Genomic DNA, 19,308 nt, shown 5'->3' with positions numbered 1-19,308 from the left:
GCTTTAAGAATTTGGTTGCTATATCATTTAGTGCATATGTTTAGTTTGATATTACTTCATTATCTATGGTTCTTTTTAGCAAGATGCAGTACCCCTGCTTATCCCTTTTAATTAGGTTTATTTTTGCTTTTGCTTTGTCTGAGATCATGATTGCTAGCCCAGCACTTTTAACTTCAGCTAAAGCATAACAGATTTTGCTCCAGCCCCTTATTTTAACTCTATGTGTCTCTCTCTTTCAGGTATGTTTCTTGTAAGCAACATAGTGTTGGATTCTGGTTTCTAATCCATTTTGCTCTCTGTTTCTGTCTTATGGGTGAGTTCATTCTATTTATTTTCACAGTTATGATTACTAACTGTGCATTTCTCTCCATCCTATTTTCTTCTGTTTATCCTTTTTCTCTTTTCATTCTGTCCCTCCTCTCAAGTCTATTTTGCTTTTGACCATTGCCTTCTTTTATCTGTCCTCCCTTTCATCACTCCCCTCATCTCTAATCCCCTTCCCCTCCTACTTTCTTGTCAGGTAAAATAGATTTCTATTACTAATTAAGTATGTTTGAATCAATTTAGATATGAGGTTCAGCCACTGCCTGACCCGCAACCCCTTACCATTTTCCCCTCTACTGTAAAACCTTGCAGGTCTCTTTTAGATGAGATAATTTTCACCACTTTTCCTTTCCATTCCTCCTTCTTGCAGGGCATAGCTCTTTCTCACTTATCAATTTTTTTTACATCATTCCAACATAATTTACTCACTTCTGTGCCCTCTTTCTATGTAGAATCCTTTTACCTACCCTAATAATGATAAAGTTCTTAGAAGATGCATGTATCATTTTTCCATATAGAAAGCTAAACAGTTATAATTTCTCTTTCTGGTTACCTTTTAATACTTCTTTTGAGTCTTGTATTTGAAAGTAAAATTTTTTATTCAGCATTAGTCTTTTTTTTTTAATCAGGAATGCTTTAAAGTCCTCTATTTCATTAATGTCTGCTTTTTTCCTTAAATGATTATATTCAATTTTGCTGGGTAGGTTATTCTTAGTTGTAATCCCAGCTCTTCTGCCTCGTGGAATATCATATTCCAAACTCTCCACTTCTTTAATGCGGTAGCTGCTAAATCTTATGTAATACTGACTGTGCCTCCACAATATTTAAATGGTTCTTTCTTGCTGCTTAAAGTATTTTCTTTTTGACCTGGAAGCTCTGGGATTTGGCTATAATGTTCCTAGGAGTTTTCATTTTAGTATGATCTTATTCAGATGGTGGTCAATGGATTCTTTTAATTTCTATTTTACCCCTCTGTTTCTAGGAATTTGGGGCATTTTCCTTAATAATTTCTTGAAATATGATATTTAGTCTCTTTCTTTGATAATGGCTTTCAAGTAGTTCAGTAATTATTAAATTATCTCTCCTTGATCTGTTTTCCAGCTCACTTAGTTTTCTGATGAAATATTTCATATTTTCTTCTATTTGTTCATTCTTTTGACTTTGTTTTATTGTTTCTTGATGTCTCATGGACTCATTAACTTCCCCTTGCCCAATTCTAATTTTTAAGCAATTATTTTCTTCAGTGAGCTTTTGTACCTCTTTTCCCATTTGGCCAATTATGTTTTTAAGGTGTTAATTTCTTTAGTATTTTTGGTGCCTCTTTTACCAAGTTATTAATTGCCTTTTTGTAATTTTCTTCCTTTGCTTTAACTTCTTTACCTAATTTTTCTTCTACCACTCTTTTTTGATTTTGAAAATTATTTTTCAGCTCTCCTACAAATTCTTGTTGGGCTTATCTCCAATTCACAATTTTTTTAGATGCTTTGTTTGTACTTGTTTTGGCTACATTGTCCTCTTCTGAGTTTGTCTTGATCTTCTCTGTCATCACAGTATGTTTTTATAGTCAGGTTCTTTTTTTGTTTTTTGCTCATTTCTTCACCCCTCCCCTTTTTTCACTGGGAACTTTATATTAATGTTGGACTCTGTTCCCAGTATGAGAGGAGGAGATCTGTCTCAAGCTTCAGACTTTTTGACATGGCTGTTTTCAGAGCTAATTCTGGGAGTTTATAAGTTTTCAGTTGATGTGATCTGGAGGGAAGTATAGTCACTTCCCTCTTGGTCTATACTCTGCTCCTTATCCAGAAAGGACCCTTGATCCTTTGGGATGGCAACTGATACTGCTCCTAACAGTCCCTCCTCCTTTGGAACAGGAAATGATACTGTTCCTTAGGGTCCCTGATCCTTTGGGGATGGAAGTGATACTGCCTCCCAGGGCTTCCAGTCCCTTTTGACTAAAAGTACTCCTCTCTGACCTGGATCTGTGATCTAGAAGTGGGCATATGCAATGGAGTTGCCAAACAGAGTCTGGTCTAGTGTCTAGTGCTAGCCCTTGGGTACCCTGAAATCTCTTTCTGACTAGTTGCCAGGTTCCCTTACCATCTCTGGCTTGAGGGATCCCAAAGCTGCTCTCCCAAAGCTGCTGTTGCTTTTGTCATCCCTACCTACTATCATAACTGATGTTTCATCCACAAGGGCTACAGGCCAGCCTCCTCTGCCAAGTCACAGATTTCTCCTTTCAATCTCCTATGTTGTCTTTGGTTGAAAGAATGTTTCACTCTGACATGTCATTGGCTCTGCCACTCTAGATTTTGATTTCAGGCATTATTTTAAAGTAAATTTCAGGCATTATTGTTTGGAGGGGAATGTTAGGAGATCTCAGCTGAGTATTTTCTCTACTCTGCCATCCTGGCTCTACCCACTATCATTTTTTTCAAACTACACTGTCCTCTCTTCAATATGAGCTAACAGAAGTGTAAAGATTTTGTTCTGTTTGTTCCCTGTCTTCCTTTCCAAACTTCATTGTAATGTGGAGATTATCTTGAGTTTTTGGATGTCTTAACAATGAAGCACAAACCCTAGATCTTCTTTCCAAGCTAGAAATGCTTCAATTTACAGTCTGAAACACAGCCTACATAAATACAGGGAGGCTTAATGATGAGGTGATGAGCTTTTTAGACCACAGCAAGTCCTTAAATCCTCTAAAAAGACATGGAAGGGGTAAATGCTATATATCAGTGGAGTTACCTACATTGATGAAATCAATCCTTGCTGAATTGAATAAGAATTCTTTCCAAATGTTCTGAAACCATTCATTTCAATTCAAAGGCCTCAAAAACTCAAAATTTAGCCCCCCAAAATTGCCTATTTTGTTTTTAATATGGAGTTGGTCACAAACAGCAAAGTAAATGATTTTAAACTTCATTTTCCTTCCCTTCCTCTGACTACCTTCAGGTGTATGTGCTAGTAATATAGCTAGGGAGTATAGATTATTTACAGAAAAAGAGAAAAGGGATTTACTAACTGTGAGATCATAGACAAATCACTTAACTTCTCTGGGGCTCATGTCCTCAACTGTAAAAAAAAAAAAAAGAGTTTTGGATTAAATGATCTCTGAGGCCCCTTCCAGTTTTAAATCTATGATTCTATAATCTCTAACATCTCTCCCATCTTAAATTTTCTAAAGTATTACAGTTGGATTTGAACTTAGGTTTCCTAACTCTGAATCCAAGTATCTCTCCTCATCCATTTCATCCAGTCCCCACTAAATACTATTATGTATGGGGGTGGAGTGGGGAGGAATAACAGCCAAATCACTGTTTTCTTTCTTTCTACTAAAGTACTGTATTATAGCTAGAAGAATTAAAAGGCTGTTCGATTGTCTAACAGAGAACTTCTAAGGTCTTCAGAAGAACCTTTATTAACAGAAGCTAAGAGGAGTCTAGGAGGGTAAAGACACAGATCTCTCTCATTCCTGAGGCTGACACCAATTCCCATCAAATACGGCTATTAATAGTGACATTAATATTCTTAATAATCATAGGAAACATCTATATCTCAAAACCGACATCTATAAAACCCCTTTCTGTTCCCTACTTAGAAAGGGAAGGAAACTAATCTTAAGCCTCCTACTAACAGAGATGCTAAGGTATGGGGAGAGGGGACACTTGCCCCAGGCCATCTGAGGAGAGAGTAACAAACCAAAAGTGAAGTAAGGCATTCTAACTCCCAGCTTTTAGTTTCATTCCTTTGATCATACTACTTCACTAGAGAGATGATTAAAGAAATGAAAAGAATTTTTCATTCCACATATGTGCGAATCCACTAACATGTGCATAGTTTCCCCCTAAAACTTCCTGCAGGAAAAACATTTTCCTAGAATAGAATAATGGTTGGAATTTTGGGGAACCAACAACTACTGGTTTCAAGGAAGATGGATTTACCACAAGACAAAGAAATAATACAGCTATATGCTTTGGCAGCATCTCCCAGTCTAGGAGATGAGAGAAGACAGTTCACTTACTGACTCCATAAAATCCTTGTATTACTTTGGAACATAAGATTCACAATACTAATTGTGCGGGCCGCGCCATGCACTCTTCTCCTATAAGGAGCAGGCTGCCAGAGTCATACTTACCAGTCTTCGGAGCCTACCCGGATAAACACACAGAGACGAGCCGACCAGGAGGTGCCAACACCTGAGCTTTATTCGGAGGCCATCACAGCAAGGCCAAGCAGGAAGGCCAGAGCAAGAGAGGAGGAGCAAAGAGAGAGAGAGCTCCGACCACGACCCGTTCCTTAAGTACCTACTTAGCCCCTCCTCCTCAGCCCGCCTACTAGTCATTGATTGTAGGGTCAGATACCGGAAGGGGATGTCTGAGTTTAGCGCACCAAGGGAGAGGAAGTGACGCAGGAGGCTAGGACTGGATACAGGCAGGAGACGTCTGGGATTAGTGCATAGACAAAGGGAGAGTACGTGACCCAGGAAGTCAGGCCCAGATACCAGGTGGAGGCGTCTGGGGTCAGTGCTACACAAAGGGAAGGTACGTGACCCAGGAAGTCAGGAAGGACACAGGAAGGAGGCGTCTGGGGTTAGCGTTGTACCTAGGGAGGGGGCTAGACAAAGGAACTCGTTCTCTGCCGTCCCACTACCACGTGGCACAGCCTCCTGCCTCAGGAGCACATGCTCTGGCTACTTCCTTGTATTCTGTTCCTTCCCCAGCTTATCACAGTTCCACATAGCACTGCCCACTGCCTCAGGAGTGTGAGCTCCGGTTACTTCTCCGTATCCAGCCCATCCCAGTTCACCACAACTCCGCCTAGCATAGCCCCTGCCTCGGGAGCGTGAGCTCCGGTTACTTCCTAATATCTTGTTCCTACCCCATCTTGCCACAATCTGCACTTGGCAGTAGTCAACATCAGACAGTCCCTCACAACTAATCTAACTTAATCCAAGTTTAGCAATAATTATGAATGCAGTAGCAGCTCTCTGCAAATCTATCAGCTCTGGCATATTACAGCTTTCTCCTCTGTAACATCAAACAAAATGAGTTTAATGCAACTTGGATTAAGTAAGACTGGAGCCAAAGTCCATTTAGTTTCATTTGCAAGTGAAAACACATTAGTCAGCAGAATATCTCACATCTTGATTCACTCTGCATATTAAAAGCAGGCAGTTGTGAGGGAAGAGAGTGGTGCCAAAGGGGAAGTCCCAAACATGAAAAAAATATTCAGTGACCCAACTTTCTGCTGTAGATTAGCTCTTCAGGTGCTTAGTTGTTTCCTGTCATGCTTTATACAATATAAGAAAAGTTAATGGTAAAAGAATGCCATGAGACCCAAGTCAATGAGATTAACAGGGAAACATAGAAAAACCATTCATTTACCTTATAAATTGACTAAATAAGGATGTTGTGTTTCGGATGATCCGAGCAGCCTGGGACTCCTCATGCTGACATCTCTGAAGTGTTAAGCCATCATCCATGTGGCCCTCTTGATGGAGTATAACCTGCATAGAGAGGTAAATGAAAGCCAAGTCTTCTGTTATACACCATCCCCTAAACTGACCCGCAAATGTGATTTGCATAATTCTCTCCTTCATCACTTCCTACCAAACTTTAGAAACAATTTTCAAACCTAAAGTATTAACACAGTTGGTTTAGGTCTATTTACCCACTTACTTCTGATCCTCATTGCTCTGATTGCAAATGAAATATAATGGGCTGGCTTAGATTGCAGTTTTTGGACCTATTACATAAATTGGGAAGGGAAAAATATATCTCACAAATACATAGATTTTTCTCTTAAACTGAATGCAAAACCTCTGCAAACCTTAAAGCACTATATGAATTATTGCTGTTATTGTTGTTGTTGTTAATAATAATCATTATTACTTTTCCTGGAAAATAGGAATATTAGAATTTTACTCCCCCAGAAATATATCACTGGAAGCAGAAAGAAAATTTAAAACAATACTCTCTACTAGGATCATAGACTTGGATTACTCTGACTAAAGAGAGGCTGTAAATCTTAGATATAATCATACTGTAAGTAAGATAACCTAAGTAGCAGCAGAAGACAGACACGAGAATATCCATTTTTAATGCCAATAAATGATGGTACAAAGATGAAGTCATAGAGGTCAACTTTTTATTACTATAAATAAAGAGCTGTTATATGATATTTTTACCTTTTTGTGGGGCTAGAAATGAGGCAGAGATCAGCAGCTGACTACCTCTGCTCTCCTTGGGGAAAAAAAAAACAGGCTAACCACATACCCTTTATAATGCTATTCAACCAACAGACCCAGAGGTGCTTCTTGGCATTTAATTTCTTTTAACAGTAACAAAGGGAAAAAGTGAACTAATATAGATCTCAAAGGTATTATGTGTCAATGTGTAAAGAAGAGAGCTGCCTCACAAATAAACTTCATTTAAAGAAGTGTCTCTGCTCCCTCTTATCTTAGGAACATAATAAATATCATACTAGATCAGATCTTGTGAAATTCCACTTCTCTATTTTCTCAAAAGTATGTCCTACTACAATAAATTCAAGAAAGGAGAATACCAGTTTGCAAAGTCTTGTGCCTCTTATTTAACCTATGAGCTTTGAAGGTTCAGGTAAGGATGTGCCCCTATCATTTGATTCACTCACTGCTACAAAACATTATTCTGCTTAGCACCTCCCAGCAACTACTCAATGATGTTGCATTTAGAATTTGAAATACATTGCTAGTGTATGTACATTAGTGGATTTTTTTTTGGCTCCTGTCCCATCTCTGGTCCCTAAGGACCAAAGCTTCCTAAGTTTTGCTTATTCAGTTAATGCGTTCAAACCAACTAGCAAAACAAGAATATAATAGGCACAGTGGAAAAGTCAGTTCTTTGAGCTATTACAAGTCCATGATCTCAGAGGCAAAGTTTATATGTATGTGTACATGTATATAAGTGTACATATATATACATATACATACATATGTACATACACATTTGTGTATTGCTCTCTAGAAAGGGCTATATGACTCAAGTTTAAATCTCATCTTTAGAGAGAAAGGGCCAAGATGAAACCTTACAGCAGTTAAAAGATCAGTCCCTCAGTTTTAGATCAGTCATCTCCTGACTATGTGGGCCAAATGGATGTTTGGTTTTGCCTAATCTATTCAGATTGCCTGCCCTTCACTAAAAAATGCTTCATATACATACTGACATGCCCATCATTTAGAAGAATTTATAAAAAGACATAGCATATATAAATATGATCTATTATTGTGATCTTATAATTTTACAATTTTATCTACTTTTAGTTCTTTCTTTTGGTGTTCTGGTTTCTTGGAGGTTTTTTTGGTCTCTTCTAAAGAAGTTCCTTAAGCCACTTCATCATCTTACCAATTCTCTGCACCTTCCCAGGTTTATTATGTCTTTCTTGAAATGTAGGGATCAGAACTTCAGATAACTTTAGAAAAACAAGCACACAATTCTTTTACATGTGATACACACATATATACATACATATACACACACATATATATATAAGTATATATTTGTATGTATGTATTTTGTGTGTATCAGTACCTATATTTGCAACCTTTCTTTGATTCCCAATTGGTTTTCCAATTGGTGGAAATCTCAAATTCTTGGTGTTTGTTCCCTGCTGCAAATCAAAAGATGATCTAAAATATAAAATAACTTCCTAAAGAAGATGTTGACACTTGTATCTAGGCCATTTTCCCTACTGTTGGCAGACTAAAGCAAAATATTCAAAGCTGAGAAGAAAGTTTTGTAATACATCACTATCCTACCTCATTGAAAGTCTATACCTTATTCATAATGGATTTTATTTTTCTTGCCTTCTTAATGGGAGGAGGGGAAGATAATTTAGAACTGAAAATAAAATAAAACTTAAAAAATCTTAAAAGAAAACCTATGCTTATGGATTTATGTCATTATAGAATCCATGTTTTCTCCATGTGTGTCCTATTTAACCTCTATTTTTCTTTAAATAGAAAGTAAGCTCCATTCACAGAAGTATTAGAGTATATAATTCTAAAATAGTAGCTAACTTTTAAATCATTTACATGAGGCTTTTGAAAGTGGTGGTGGGATTGGGGACAGGGATAGATGTTTTATATTTTTAAATGTTTTTTAAGGCAAAAATAAAATCATTTTGAATACCTTAGGAAATACCAACTAATGACAGAGTAAATAGTTCAGAAAATTAGGCACTCTGTAGAGTAATGCATAGTTCATACTACAAGAGTCCCCTGACACCAATTCATTTCCATTGCTCAAATATTTCTAAGCTGAAGTAACAAATGTATAGATATTGAAACTGCTCACCTTTCTTTTCAGTGGGCCAAGGCGTGGTGTTTTGGCATCTTGTGCTTTGTAAGTCATCCATAAACCACTAGCTATATGCTGGACAAAGCATATGGAATCGCCATACTTTATTTCTGCAATTCCCATGCCTTCAATATCCCGCTTATGACTGGAATCCAATTTTTCCTTGATCTCCTATTAACATACCCCCCCCACCCAGGCAAAAAGCACAGTTATTTTTCATTATATAGAAAATCAACATAAAAATTGTTATTAGATAACTTATGAATCTGGAAATTAATTAGATTGTGACTAGCTAAAAATAATAAATCTCAAAGCAAAAAATTTCAGAAACGATTATTTTACCATTTAACTCCTCTGTCCTTGAAAATCCTTGTTGCTACCTTTACAACAAAGGTAGCTCCCAAATTAAGAAAAAAATATATACATACATATCAACTTAGTTGTTTAGAAGTCAGAATATGTTGTCCCATAAAAACAATATTGGATGGTTAGACTCATTAATAAATAAACTCACTGATTTATTGGCACAGTAGCACAACTGAAAGAGCCCTGGCTTTGGAATGAGAGATCCTGGGTTCAGAGCCCAACTCTACCACTTACTAATTGTGTGATCTGTGGCAAGACATTTAGCAACACTGGGTCTCAGTTTCTACACCCGTAATAGGAGGGAGTTGGACTAGATTATCCTCATAGCTTAAACCAATGCTTGGTACATACTAAGCTCTTAATAAATATTTTTCATTCATTCATTCATTCATACACAACACATTTTAACATGGGTTTACAATCTAGCAGGTAGAGGTATAGTAGTAATAATACAACATATAGTAAAACATGAACTGGTATATGATCAGTACTACTAGGCAAATGGGAGGGAGGAAATAAGCATTTATATAGCACCTACTGTCTGTCAGACACTACGCTAAGTGGTTCACAAAAAAGTCTCATTTGATCCTCACAGTAACCCTGTGAGGTAGGTGCTACTATTAACTTCATTTTACAGATCAGGCAAACAGGTCAAGTGACTTGCCCTAGGTCACATAGCTAGTAGGTATCTATGATAAGATTAGAACTCAGATCTTCTTGACTACAGGCCCAGCACTCTATTTGCATCTCCTCTAAATATGAAATATGTAAATATGAAATGCCATATAAGTAAAAAATCAATTTACTGCTAGGCAGAAGGGGGAAATCAGCTACAGACTCTAACAACCATAGTTAACATTGTTTCCATGGGAAAATGCATTCCAAGTTTAAACTTGGGATTCCAAGAGTATGTTTTCCTTTATTACCAGGAACTCCTTATCATGAAGAATGCCTATATTTCATCGGTAGAAAAAGTGAGAGAAGCTGGCAGAGTAGATAAAGAAGGAATAGTTAAAGAGGTAAGAGAAAAAACTAGATCATGAAATGCCAAGAAATTGAGAAGAATCTAAAGAGCTTTAGGAAGGAAGAAATGGTCAACTGATTGTGTCAACTGCTATAGACAGATAAAACAAAATGAAAACTGTCTTAGTGTTTACCTGATTCAGACTGGTGTGGGTTGAAGAACTACTGTTGGAGATTGGGGGGGAGGTGGGAAGAGAAGGGAAAGATCTCAAGTCAAGGTAAGCCCAAAGGGAAATTCTCTCTGGCTTACTCCTCATCTCTTCCCCCCTCTTAGAGATCCCAGCCAGCTTGGCTTGCCAGCTTCTCATCTTTCCTGCTTTGGACCAGATGTAATACAAAGGAAAACCCAATCCTGAAATAAGCACTTTTTAAAATTTTCTAAGAGTTTTTACTATTATCAACAATGGGAAACAGACAAGGAATAGAAACGTCTTCCTCCCATTCAGTCAGTTAATAAGCATTTATTATGTTTCTACTACATGCCAGGTCCTGTCCCTACATACATTTTTCATTCTAGCCAAATTGGACTACTCTATCCTCTAAACATACCCTGGCTCTGCTGTTGATTAGCCATCTTTCACCTACTTTCCTATGCTTAAAATGTTCTTCCTCTTTCTCAATCTGCTAAATTTCTACCCATCCTTTAAAGCCAAACTTAAATTCTACCCCCTCCAGTAATCCTTCCTAGACTGTATAATTCCCTTCCATACACACACACACACACACACACACACACACACACACACACACATCCCTTGACTCACATGATAAAAACCTTCCCCCTTGGATTTCACACAACTTTCTTTGACAACTCGAATACATTTACATATTACTGAGTATTGCAGTTGTCTGTGTGTATTACTGTAAGCTTCAGCATGATAAGGACCAAATCCTTGTACTTCTCTTAAGTACTTAGCACAATTAATCTGAATCCAATAGGCATTTAGTTTTTTGAAGGTTAAACAAAGCTTCCCTTTCCATTTTTTTTTCTTATACCCCAAGAGGTACAGAGGTGATTATTGTGTATTTTGTATTCACAAAGAAGTAAGATTCATCTGTATTTCAGGGAGATGCCCAGGATTAGGCATTTTCTCATGCAAATTAGAGCAAGGGATCTCAGGTGAGAAACAGCACCCAAAATGGCAGAAGCAAGAATGAATCAGAAAATGCTGGGAGCAGAAGCAGTTGATGGATGGAAAAGGGCCTCCAAATTTCTTTTCCTTTCCTTTCTCTTTCAACTTTACTATTATGTTCAGGTACAATGAAGGACAAGTGGGAGGGTTAGGGATAGGGTTCCAGGCATCAGTGGAGTCTGGTGCTTCAAGAAGGAAAGGGATCATCTAGCCCAATCCCTTCATTTTTTTCTTATTTTTTATTTATTTATTTATTTTTTGGTGAGGTAATTGGGGTTAAGTGACTTGCCCAGATTCACACAGCTAGTAAGTGTTATGTGTCTGAGGCCAGATTTGAACTCAGGTGCTCCTGACTCCAAGGCCTGTGCTCTATACACTGCGCCACCTAGCTGCCCCTCAATCCCTTCATTTTATAGATGAGGAAACTGGTATTCAGACCTTAAATGACTTGCCTAAGTTCACATAAATAGTGAAAGTAGCTAATGTGGGTTTCAGGTCTAGTCCAAATTCAAGGGAAAAAGATAAATCAGCTGTGGTTGCGCAAAACAGAGAAAACTTAAGTATATACCTATGAACACAGGAAAATGCATGTGGTTGGAGGGTACATTATAAGCTCCTTAGGGGCAGGGACTATATTTTGCCTCTTTTGTGTATCCCCGGCACTAAGCACTTGCCTAGCACATAGTAGATGCTTAAGACATGTTTACTGACTGAATCTCTCTTGATCTGATCTCAGTTAGTTCTCTGTTGTTTTTGTTTGTTTGTTTTTTCTTTTTTTATGCAATCACTTGAGAAACAGACCTTAAAAGAGCTATGATATTTTTAGCAGGCAGGTTGGTACTCCTTGTAAGTTTGAATGATTTAGCTAAAGTGGATATTATATACAAAAGCAGTATTATGGGAGCCTAATACCTTCTCATTGTACTATTTAAATATCCATTGCTAACATGACAGAACCTCTGGTGAAGGGAGGAATGAATTGTAGTAGTGTGTGAATTATTGAACCAAGCAATATTTTAGATGTGTTTTCATTTTATGACAGTAATAGTTGTGTGTGTGCTTTTACTGATATTAGGTTGGTTCAAAATATCTGATTTTGAACAGGTAAAACCAGATTGAGCTGATTTCTTCAGGTTTAGTTAGTTTTTTATCAGGAGGGATAGATTTCATGCTAAATACTTGTTTCATTCATCTCTTTTGTTGCATTTTTAATTCTATGGTTTTTAGAAATGAATATTACTCCAAGGAAATGTACAAAAGTTGTAGTTCTTAATAAGCACATTTCAATGACTATTTATTAGAGATACTGCAGTGGTTGTAATAGTGTGGGAAAAGTCAATCATTTCAAGAACCATTTAAGTCCATAATGAAACAGGATGAAGTACACCAAAGTGAAAAAGAAATCGTGATTGAAAATGAAATGCTTTTCTTAGAACTGACAAACTACTAGAGTTACCCCTTCTACACCACGAGGGTTAGGAGCACGGCATCCCTGAGATCTGGAAAATCTGTGTAAAATATTTTGGTCTTCTCTTCATTCCAGAGAAATACAAATTTTTTCTTTTTCTTTTATGGGATGTTCACACTACCTATAATTTGGGTTAAGTATTTGGTTCATTGTCTGCTGGCCTTCACACTTCATCTGCGGTTTCTGCAAAATCCCCCCAAATTCCCATATAATTTCTTAAGCTGATCCTCACTATATCAAAACCATGATGAGGAAAGTCTCAATGTGAAAGTAATAACTGTACTCCAAAATAGCCTAAGTAATCCTTAGAAAACAAGCAAAGACTTTCAAAGGGATATGGCAGCTACAATTAATTCATCTAATGTATAATATAAGCTTCTTAAAGTTGGAAGAAAAAGAAGAGCATTTAAAAATAAATAGCTACTATCACTAAAATGGGTAAGCCAATATAAAACTGAAGTACTGAAGAAGATTGGAAAAAAGTAGTTTTTACTATAGGGGCAGCTAGGTGTTACAATGGATAGGGTCCCAGGCTGGGAATGAGGAAGGTGAGTCTTCCTGAATTCAATTTTGGCCTCAAACACTAGCTGTGTGACCATAAACAAGTCACTTAACTCTGTTCGCCTCAGTTCCTTATTTGTAAAATGAGCTGGAGAAGGAAGTGTCAAATCACTCCAGTATCTTTGCCAAGAAAACCCCAAATGTTGTCTCAAAGAGTCAAACACGACTGAAAAACAACTGAATGACAACAACAACAAATTTTTACCATCCTTTTAAATCAAAGTAATACCAAAATTATTGGCACAATTCCAGCACAGCCTGTAAGATCTCGTGGAATTTTTTTTTTATTTCTGGTAGGCCTGAAAATCTTATCTCCCATGATGGGGAATCACTTTATAATTACAGAAATTATAAAAAGGATCTAGGATACTGCAACTTGACTTTGTACTATGTCACATAACCAAAAAAAATTAAGAAATTTATTAGGGAAAACTTCTGGCTAAGATGGCTACATGATATGTCATACCAGTAACCAAATCTCCTTTTATTCTAGCAATGATCTAAACAGGGCACTAAACGGATCACACACACACACACACACACCCCCACACACAATCCAAAATGAAACTTCATTCAGGATAGCACAAAAGCATAGCTAGAAGTTGCATACAGTGGAAGAAGGATTCCTTCAGAGAAGCAAACATGAGTATAGGTAATCAGATTAGAAAACCTCAGCAGCACCATAAAATGGGAAATCCAAGACAGAGCCCCGATTAGGAAACTTTAAGGCACGCAGAGACCACCAATCCCCCTGATAGAGGAAAAGCAAGGGAAATAGAAGGTAGACAAAAGGGTTACCCTCTGACTTGAGAAATCCCAGGGGGGCACAGAAGATTACTCAACACCCCGACTAAGGAAGTACAAAGTGAGGACAGGAGACCATCCAGTGCTCTGACAGGAAAAATCTTAGGGAATACAGAGACCACATAGTGTCATGATCAATGGATTCCCAACATGGACAGAGATCATCTTGCCCTGTGATCAAGGACACTGTAGGAGGGACAGAAGACTAAGCAAAACTCTGATCAAGAAAGATTCAGGGAGCAACAACACTGCCTTCCCCAAACCTTAACTATGGAATCCTTAAGGGGAACACAAGACCACATCATACCATGATTAGGAACAGTCAGACACTGAAGTCAGCCAACATTCTTGATATACCAAATGTGAAACAAGCAGAAGGAAACCAGGAGAGTAAGATCAGTATTAAATAGAGTCTTACCATAGCACCCAAAATTAAAAAAAGAAAATAAAAAAATGTAAGGTACCATCAAAAACAACTAAACTGGAAAATAGATCAAGGAGAAATAATCAAAGAATCATCAGACCACCAGAAATCACTGAATTTTTTTTTAAAATAGATATCATGTTTCAGGAAACCATAAATAAAAACTGCACAGAACTATTAGAACCAAAGAGCCAAGTAAAAACATAAAGAATCCACTAATTATATCCTTCAAGAAACCCTAAAATGAAAACTTCAAAAAAAATACCAGAGTAAAAATCCATTAAAAATAGATAAAAAGAAAGTCCATGTAGTAAGGAACCACAGACAAGACTCAGTATCTATCAATATAAAAAGTAGAAAAGCTTAGAAAACAATATTCCAAAAGACAAGAGGTAAAGGTTTTAAGAATAAATTACTTGTCAGAAGTGAGTATAATCTTACAGTGGGAAAAAATATATATACCTTTAATGAAATAGAAGACTTCCTAGTATTCCTGATGAAGAGACCAGAGATGAATGGATACCTTGAAATGTAAACACAAGAGTTAAGAGAAATGTAGGAGGGGCAGCTACGTGGCACAGCAGATAGAGCATTGGCTCTGAAGTCAGGAGGACCTGAGTTCAAATCCAGCCTCAAACCAAACACTTGACACTTACTAGCTGTGTGACCCTGGACAAGTCACTTAATCTGAATTGCCTAAAAAAAAGAGAGAGAGAGAGATAGAGAAATATAGGGATAATAGGAAGGGACAATAAGATTATTAAGTAATTACATATTAAAAAGGGTAAAAGAAACCATTTCCATTTAATATCTTAGCATCTTCAAGGACCATAAAGATTATAAATATGGCAGAAGACATAAGAACAGTTTTGTTTTATTTTGATGATTTTGACAGAAAAAAGAAAAGTATAAAAGTAAGAGAAAAAGGGAAAATTTATCTCACACAACTTGTATATAAGAGAAGACTATAAAACATGGAAGAAGGTATAAGCAGTGGGTTACACAAGAACCCATTTTGATTTGAAGTGGACAAAGGGAATTTAAATATACATGTATACACTGTCATATACACACATAAAAGAATGTATCGTAGAAATTGATTAAACCAAATAACCAATTAAGCAGGAACAAGGAGAGAAGAGAGGGGGGTTATAAGAAAGTATAAAAGTCATAATAGGAAGGGATTAGTCATAAGTAAAACAAAGTCTGTCCTTGGAGGGTAGAGATCATGAGTCAGTGAATAAAAGGAAAGAAATACAGGGTAAGAACCTATAACCAGGAGATATCTAAGAGGAAGAGAAGAGGTGTAGTGGAACAGAAGCAGAGTGTGTGAAATGCAGATAATGGTGCTGAGTATAATCTTTCTTCTCAATACATTATTCTTCACTATACAAAGGGGGATGGGAAGCAAAGGCACAGAAAGTATAAAAGGAGAAGATGGAGAGAAATATAAAATTAGTAATTATACCTATAAACATAAATTCAATGAACTTACCTATAAAATGGAGGATAGTAACAGAATAGATTAGAAAGCAGAATCCAAAAACATGTTATTTACAAGAAATACACTTGAAAGATTCACACAGAGTTAAAATAAAGGACTAGGGAAAAATTTATTATATTTCAGGTAAACAAATAAAAAGAATAATAATGGTAATGATAATGACCAAAGACAAAACAACAGTACAAAACAGACTTGAATTAAAGATATAAAGAGGAAAGTACATTATGTGTAAAAGCACCACAGAAAATAAATTAATAATATTTCTTAAAATAAGTGCACCAAATGGCATAGCACCTAAATGCAAAAAGTTAATAGACTTATAGAAAGACAACAAAACTATCACATGTTATTTCTTTTAATTAACTTATTTTGAATTATCAATAATCATTTCCATAAGCTTTTGAGTTTTAAATTTTCCTCCCCTTACCCTCCCCCCTCCCTCCCCATGATAGCATACAATCTGATATAGTCTATACATACACATTCCTATTAAACATTTTCACATTAGTGATATTGTAAGTAAGAATTAGAACAAATAGGAGGAACCACCAGAGAGAGGAAACAAAACACAACAGAAGAAAAAAAATAGCAAATAGTATGCTTCAATCTGCATTCAAACTCCATAGTTCTTTCTTTGGATGTGGATAGCATTTTCCATCATGAGGCCTTTGGGGATGTCTTAGATCCTTGTATTGCTGAGAAGGGTTAAGTTTATCAATATTAGTCATCACACAACGTGGCTGTTATTGCGTACAACGTTCTCTTGGTTCTGCTCACTTCACTCAGCATCAGACCATTACAAGTCTTTCCAGGTTTTTCTGAAGTCAGCCTGTTCATCATTTCTTATAGCACAATAGTATTCCATTACATTCATATACCACAACTTGTTCAGCCATTCCCCAATTGATGGGCATTCTCTCAATTTCCAATTCTTTGCCACCACAAAAAGAGATGCTATAAATAATTTTGTACATGTGGGTCCTTTTCCCATTTGTATGATCTCTTTGCGATATAGCCCTAGAAGTGCTATTGCTGGGTCAAAGGGTATGCACATTTTTATAGTCCTTTGGGCATAGTTCCAAATTGTTCTCCAAAATGGTTGGATCATTTCACAACTCCATCAACAATGCAATAGTGTTCCAATTTTCCCACATCCTCTCCAACATTTATCATTTTCTTGCTTTGTCATGTTGGCCAATCTCATAGGTGTGATGTGGTACCTCAGAGTTGTTTTGATTTGTATTTCTCTAATCAACAGGGATTTAGAGCATTTTTTCATATGACTATAGATGGTTTTAATTTCTTCATCTGAGAACTGTCTGTTCATATCCTTTGACCATTTATCAACTGGGGAATGACTTGAATTCTTATAAATTTAATTCTCTATATATTTTAGAAATGAGGCCCTTATCAAAGAGACTGGTTGTAAAAAATTTTTCCCCAGTTTTCTACTTTCCTTCTAATTGTGGTTGCATTGGCTTTGTTTGTGCAACAACTTTTCAATTTAATGTAATCGAAGTTATCCATTTTACATTTTGTAATGCTCTCTATCTCCTGTTTGGTCATGAATTCTTCTGTTCTCCATAAATCTGATAGGTAAACTATTCCTTGCTCTCCCAGTTTGCTTACAGTATCAGCCTTTATATCTAAATCATGAACCCATTTTGACTGAATTTTAGAATATGGCATGAGCTTTTGGTCTATGCCTAGTTTCTGTCATACTCTTTTCCAGTTTTCCCAGCAGTTTTTGTCAAAGAGTGAGTTATTATCCCAGAAGCTGGTGTCTTTGGGTTTATCAAATAATAGATTACTATAGTAATTGACTATTGTGTCTTGCAAACTTAACCTATTCCACTGATCCACCACTCTCTTTCTTACCCAGTACCAAGCAGTTTTGATGATTGCTGCTTTATAATACAATTTAAGATCTAGAATGGCTAGGCCACCTTCCCCTATATTTCTTTTCATTACTTCCCTTGATATTCTGGACCTTTTATTAATCCAAATGAATCTTGTTATTTTTTTCTAAATATAAAATAATTTTTTGGTATTTTGATTGGTATGGCACTGAATAAGTAAATTAGCTTAGGTAGAATTGTCATTTTTATTACATTAGCTCGGCCTACTCATGAGCAACTGATGTTTTTCCAATTATTTAGATCTGACTTTATTTGTGTGAAAAGCGTTTTGTAATTGTGTTCATATAGTTCCTGGGTTTGTTTCAGGAGGTAGACTCCTAAATATTTTATAATGTCTACAGTAACTTTAAATGGAATTTCTCTTTCTATCTCTTGCTATTGGGCTTTGTTGGTAATATATAGAAATGCCAATGATTTATGTGGGTTTATTTTATAGCCAGCAACTTTGCTAAAGTTGTTTATTATTTCAAGTAGTTTTTCACTTGATTCTCTAGGATTCTCTAAGTATATCATCATATCATCTGCAAAGAGTGATAGCTTTGTTTCTTCCTTACCTATTCTAATACCTTCAACTTCTTTTTCTTCTCTTATGCTAAAGCTAAAGCTAACATTTCCAGTATGATATTGAACAACAGTGGTGATAATGGACATCCTTGTTTCACCCCAGATCTTACTGGAAATGCTTCTAGCTTGTCCCCATTACATGTGATGCTTGCTGAAGGTTTTAGGTAGGTCCTATTTATTATTTTAAGGAAGACTCCATTTATTCCTATGCTTTCTACTGTTTTTAATAGGAATGGGTGCTGTATTTTGTCACAAGCTTTTTCTGCATCTATTGAGATGATCATGTGGTTTCTGTTAGTTTTGTTGTTGATACGATCAATTATGCTGATAGTTTTTCTAATACTGAACCAGCCCTGCATTCCCGGTATAAATCCAACCTGGTCATAGTGTATTATTTTTGTGATAAGTTACTGTGATTTTTTTGCTAATTTAAAAAAAAATATTTGCATCTATATTCATTAGAGAAATTGGTCTATAATTTTCTTTCTCTGTTTTGACTCTTCCCAGTTTAGGTATCAGCACCATATTTCTATCATAAAAAGAATTTGGTAAGACTCCTTCATCACCTATTTTCCCAAATAGTCTATATAGTATCAGAATTAATTGTTCTTTAAATGTTTGATAGAATTCGCTTGTAAATCCATCTGGCTCTGGAGATTTTTTCCTAGGGAATTCATCAATGGCTTGTTCATTTTCTTTTTCTGAGATGGGGTTATTTAAGTATTTTACTTCCTCTTCCGTTAATCTGGGCAATTTATATTTTTGTAAATATTTATCCATTTCACTAAGATTGTCAAATTTATTGGCATACAGTTGGGCAAAACAGTTCCTAATTATTGCTTTAATTTCCTCTTCCTTGGTGGTGGATTCACCCTTTTCATT

At 36.3% G+C, this 19,308-nt stretch overlaps 1 protein-coding gene across 1 annotated transcript in view; it reads right to left on the bottom strand.

Moving 5' to 3' along the window:
• Positions 1 to 19,308, bottom strand: part of RYR3 (ryanodine receptor 3) — a 579,223-nt gene that overhangs the window by 410,873 nt on the left and 149,042 nt on the right. The window contains exons 11-12 of the mRNA XM_027869916.1: positions 8,658 to 8,831; positions 5,709 to 5,830 (exon numbers count right to left, since the gene is read on the bottom strand). Coding sequence (XP_027725717.1) covers positions 5,709 to 5,830; positions 8,658 to 8,831 — 296 coding nt within the window. The remainder of the gene's footprint in view (positions 1 to 5,708; positions 5,831 to 8,657; positions 8,832 to 19,308) is intronic.

This window comes from Vombatus ursinus, unplaced genomic scaffold, assembly GCF_900497805.2.
Source record: "Vombatus ursinus unplaced genomic scaffold, bare-nosed wombat genome assembly UNPS02014794.1, whole genome shotgun sequence".
NCBI classification, from domain to species: domain Eukaryota; kingdom Metazoa; phylum Chordata; class Mammalia; order Diprotodontia; family Vombatidae; genus Vombatus; species Vombatus ursinus.
The sequence above is the reverse complement of the archived record's forward strand: the minus strand, read 5'-3'. Positions and strand labels throughout refer to the sequence as shown.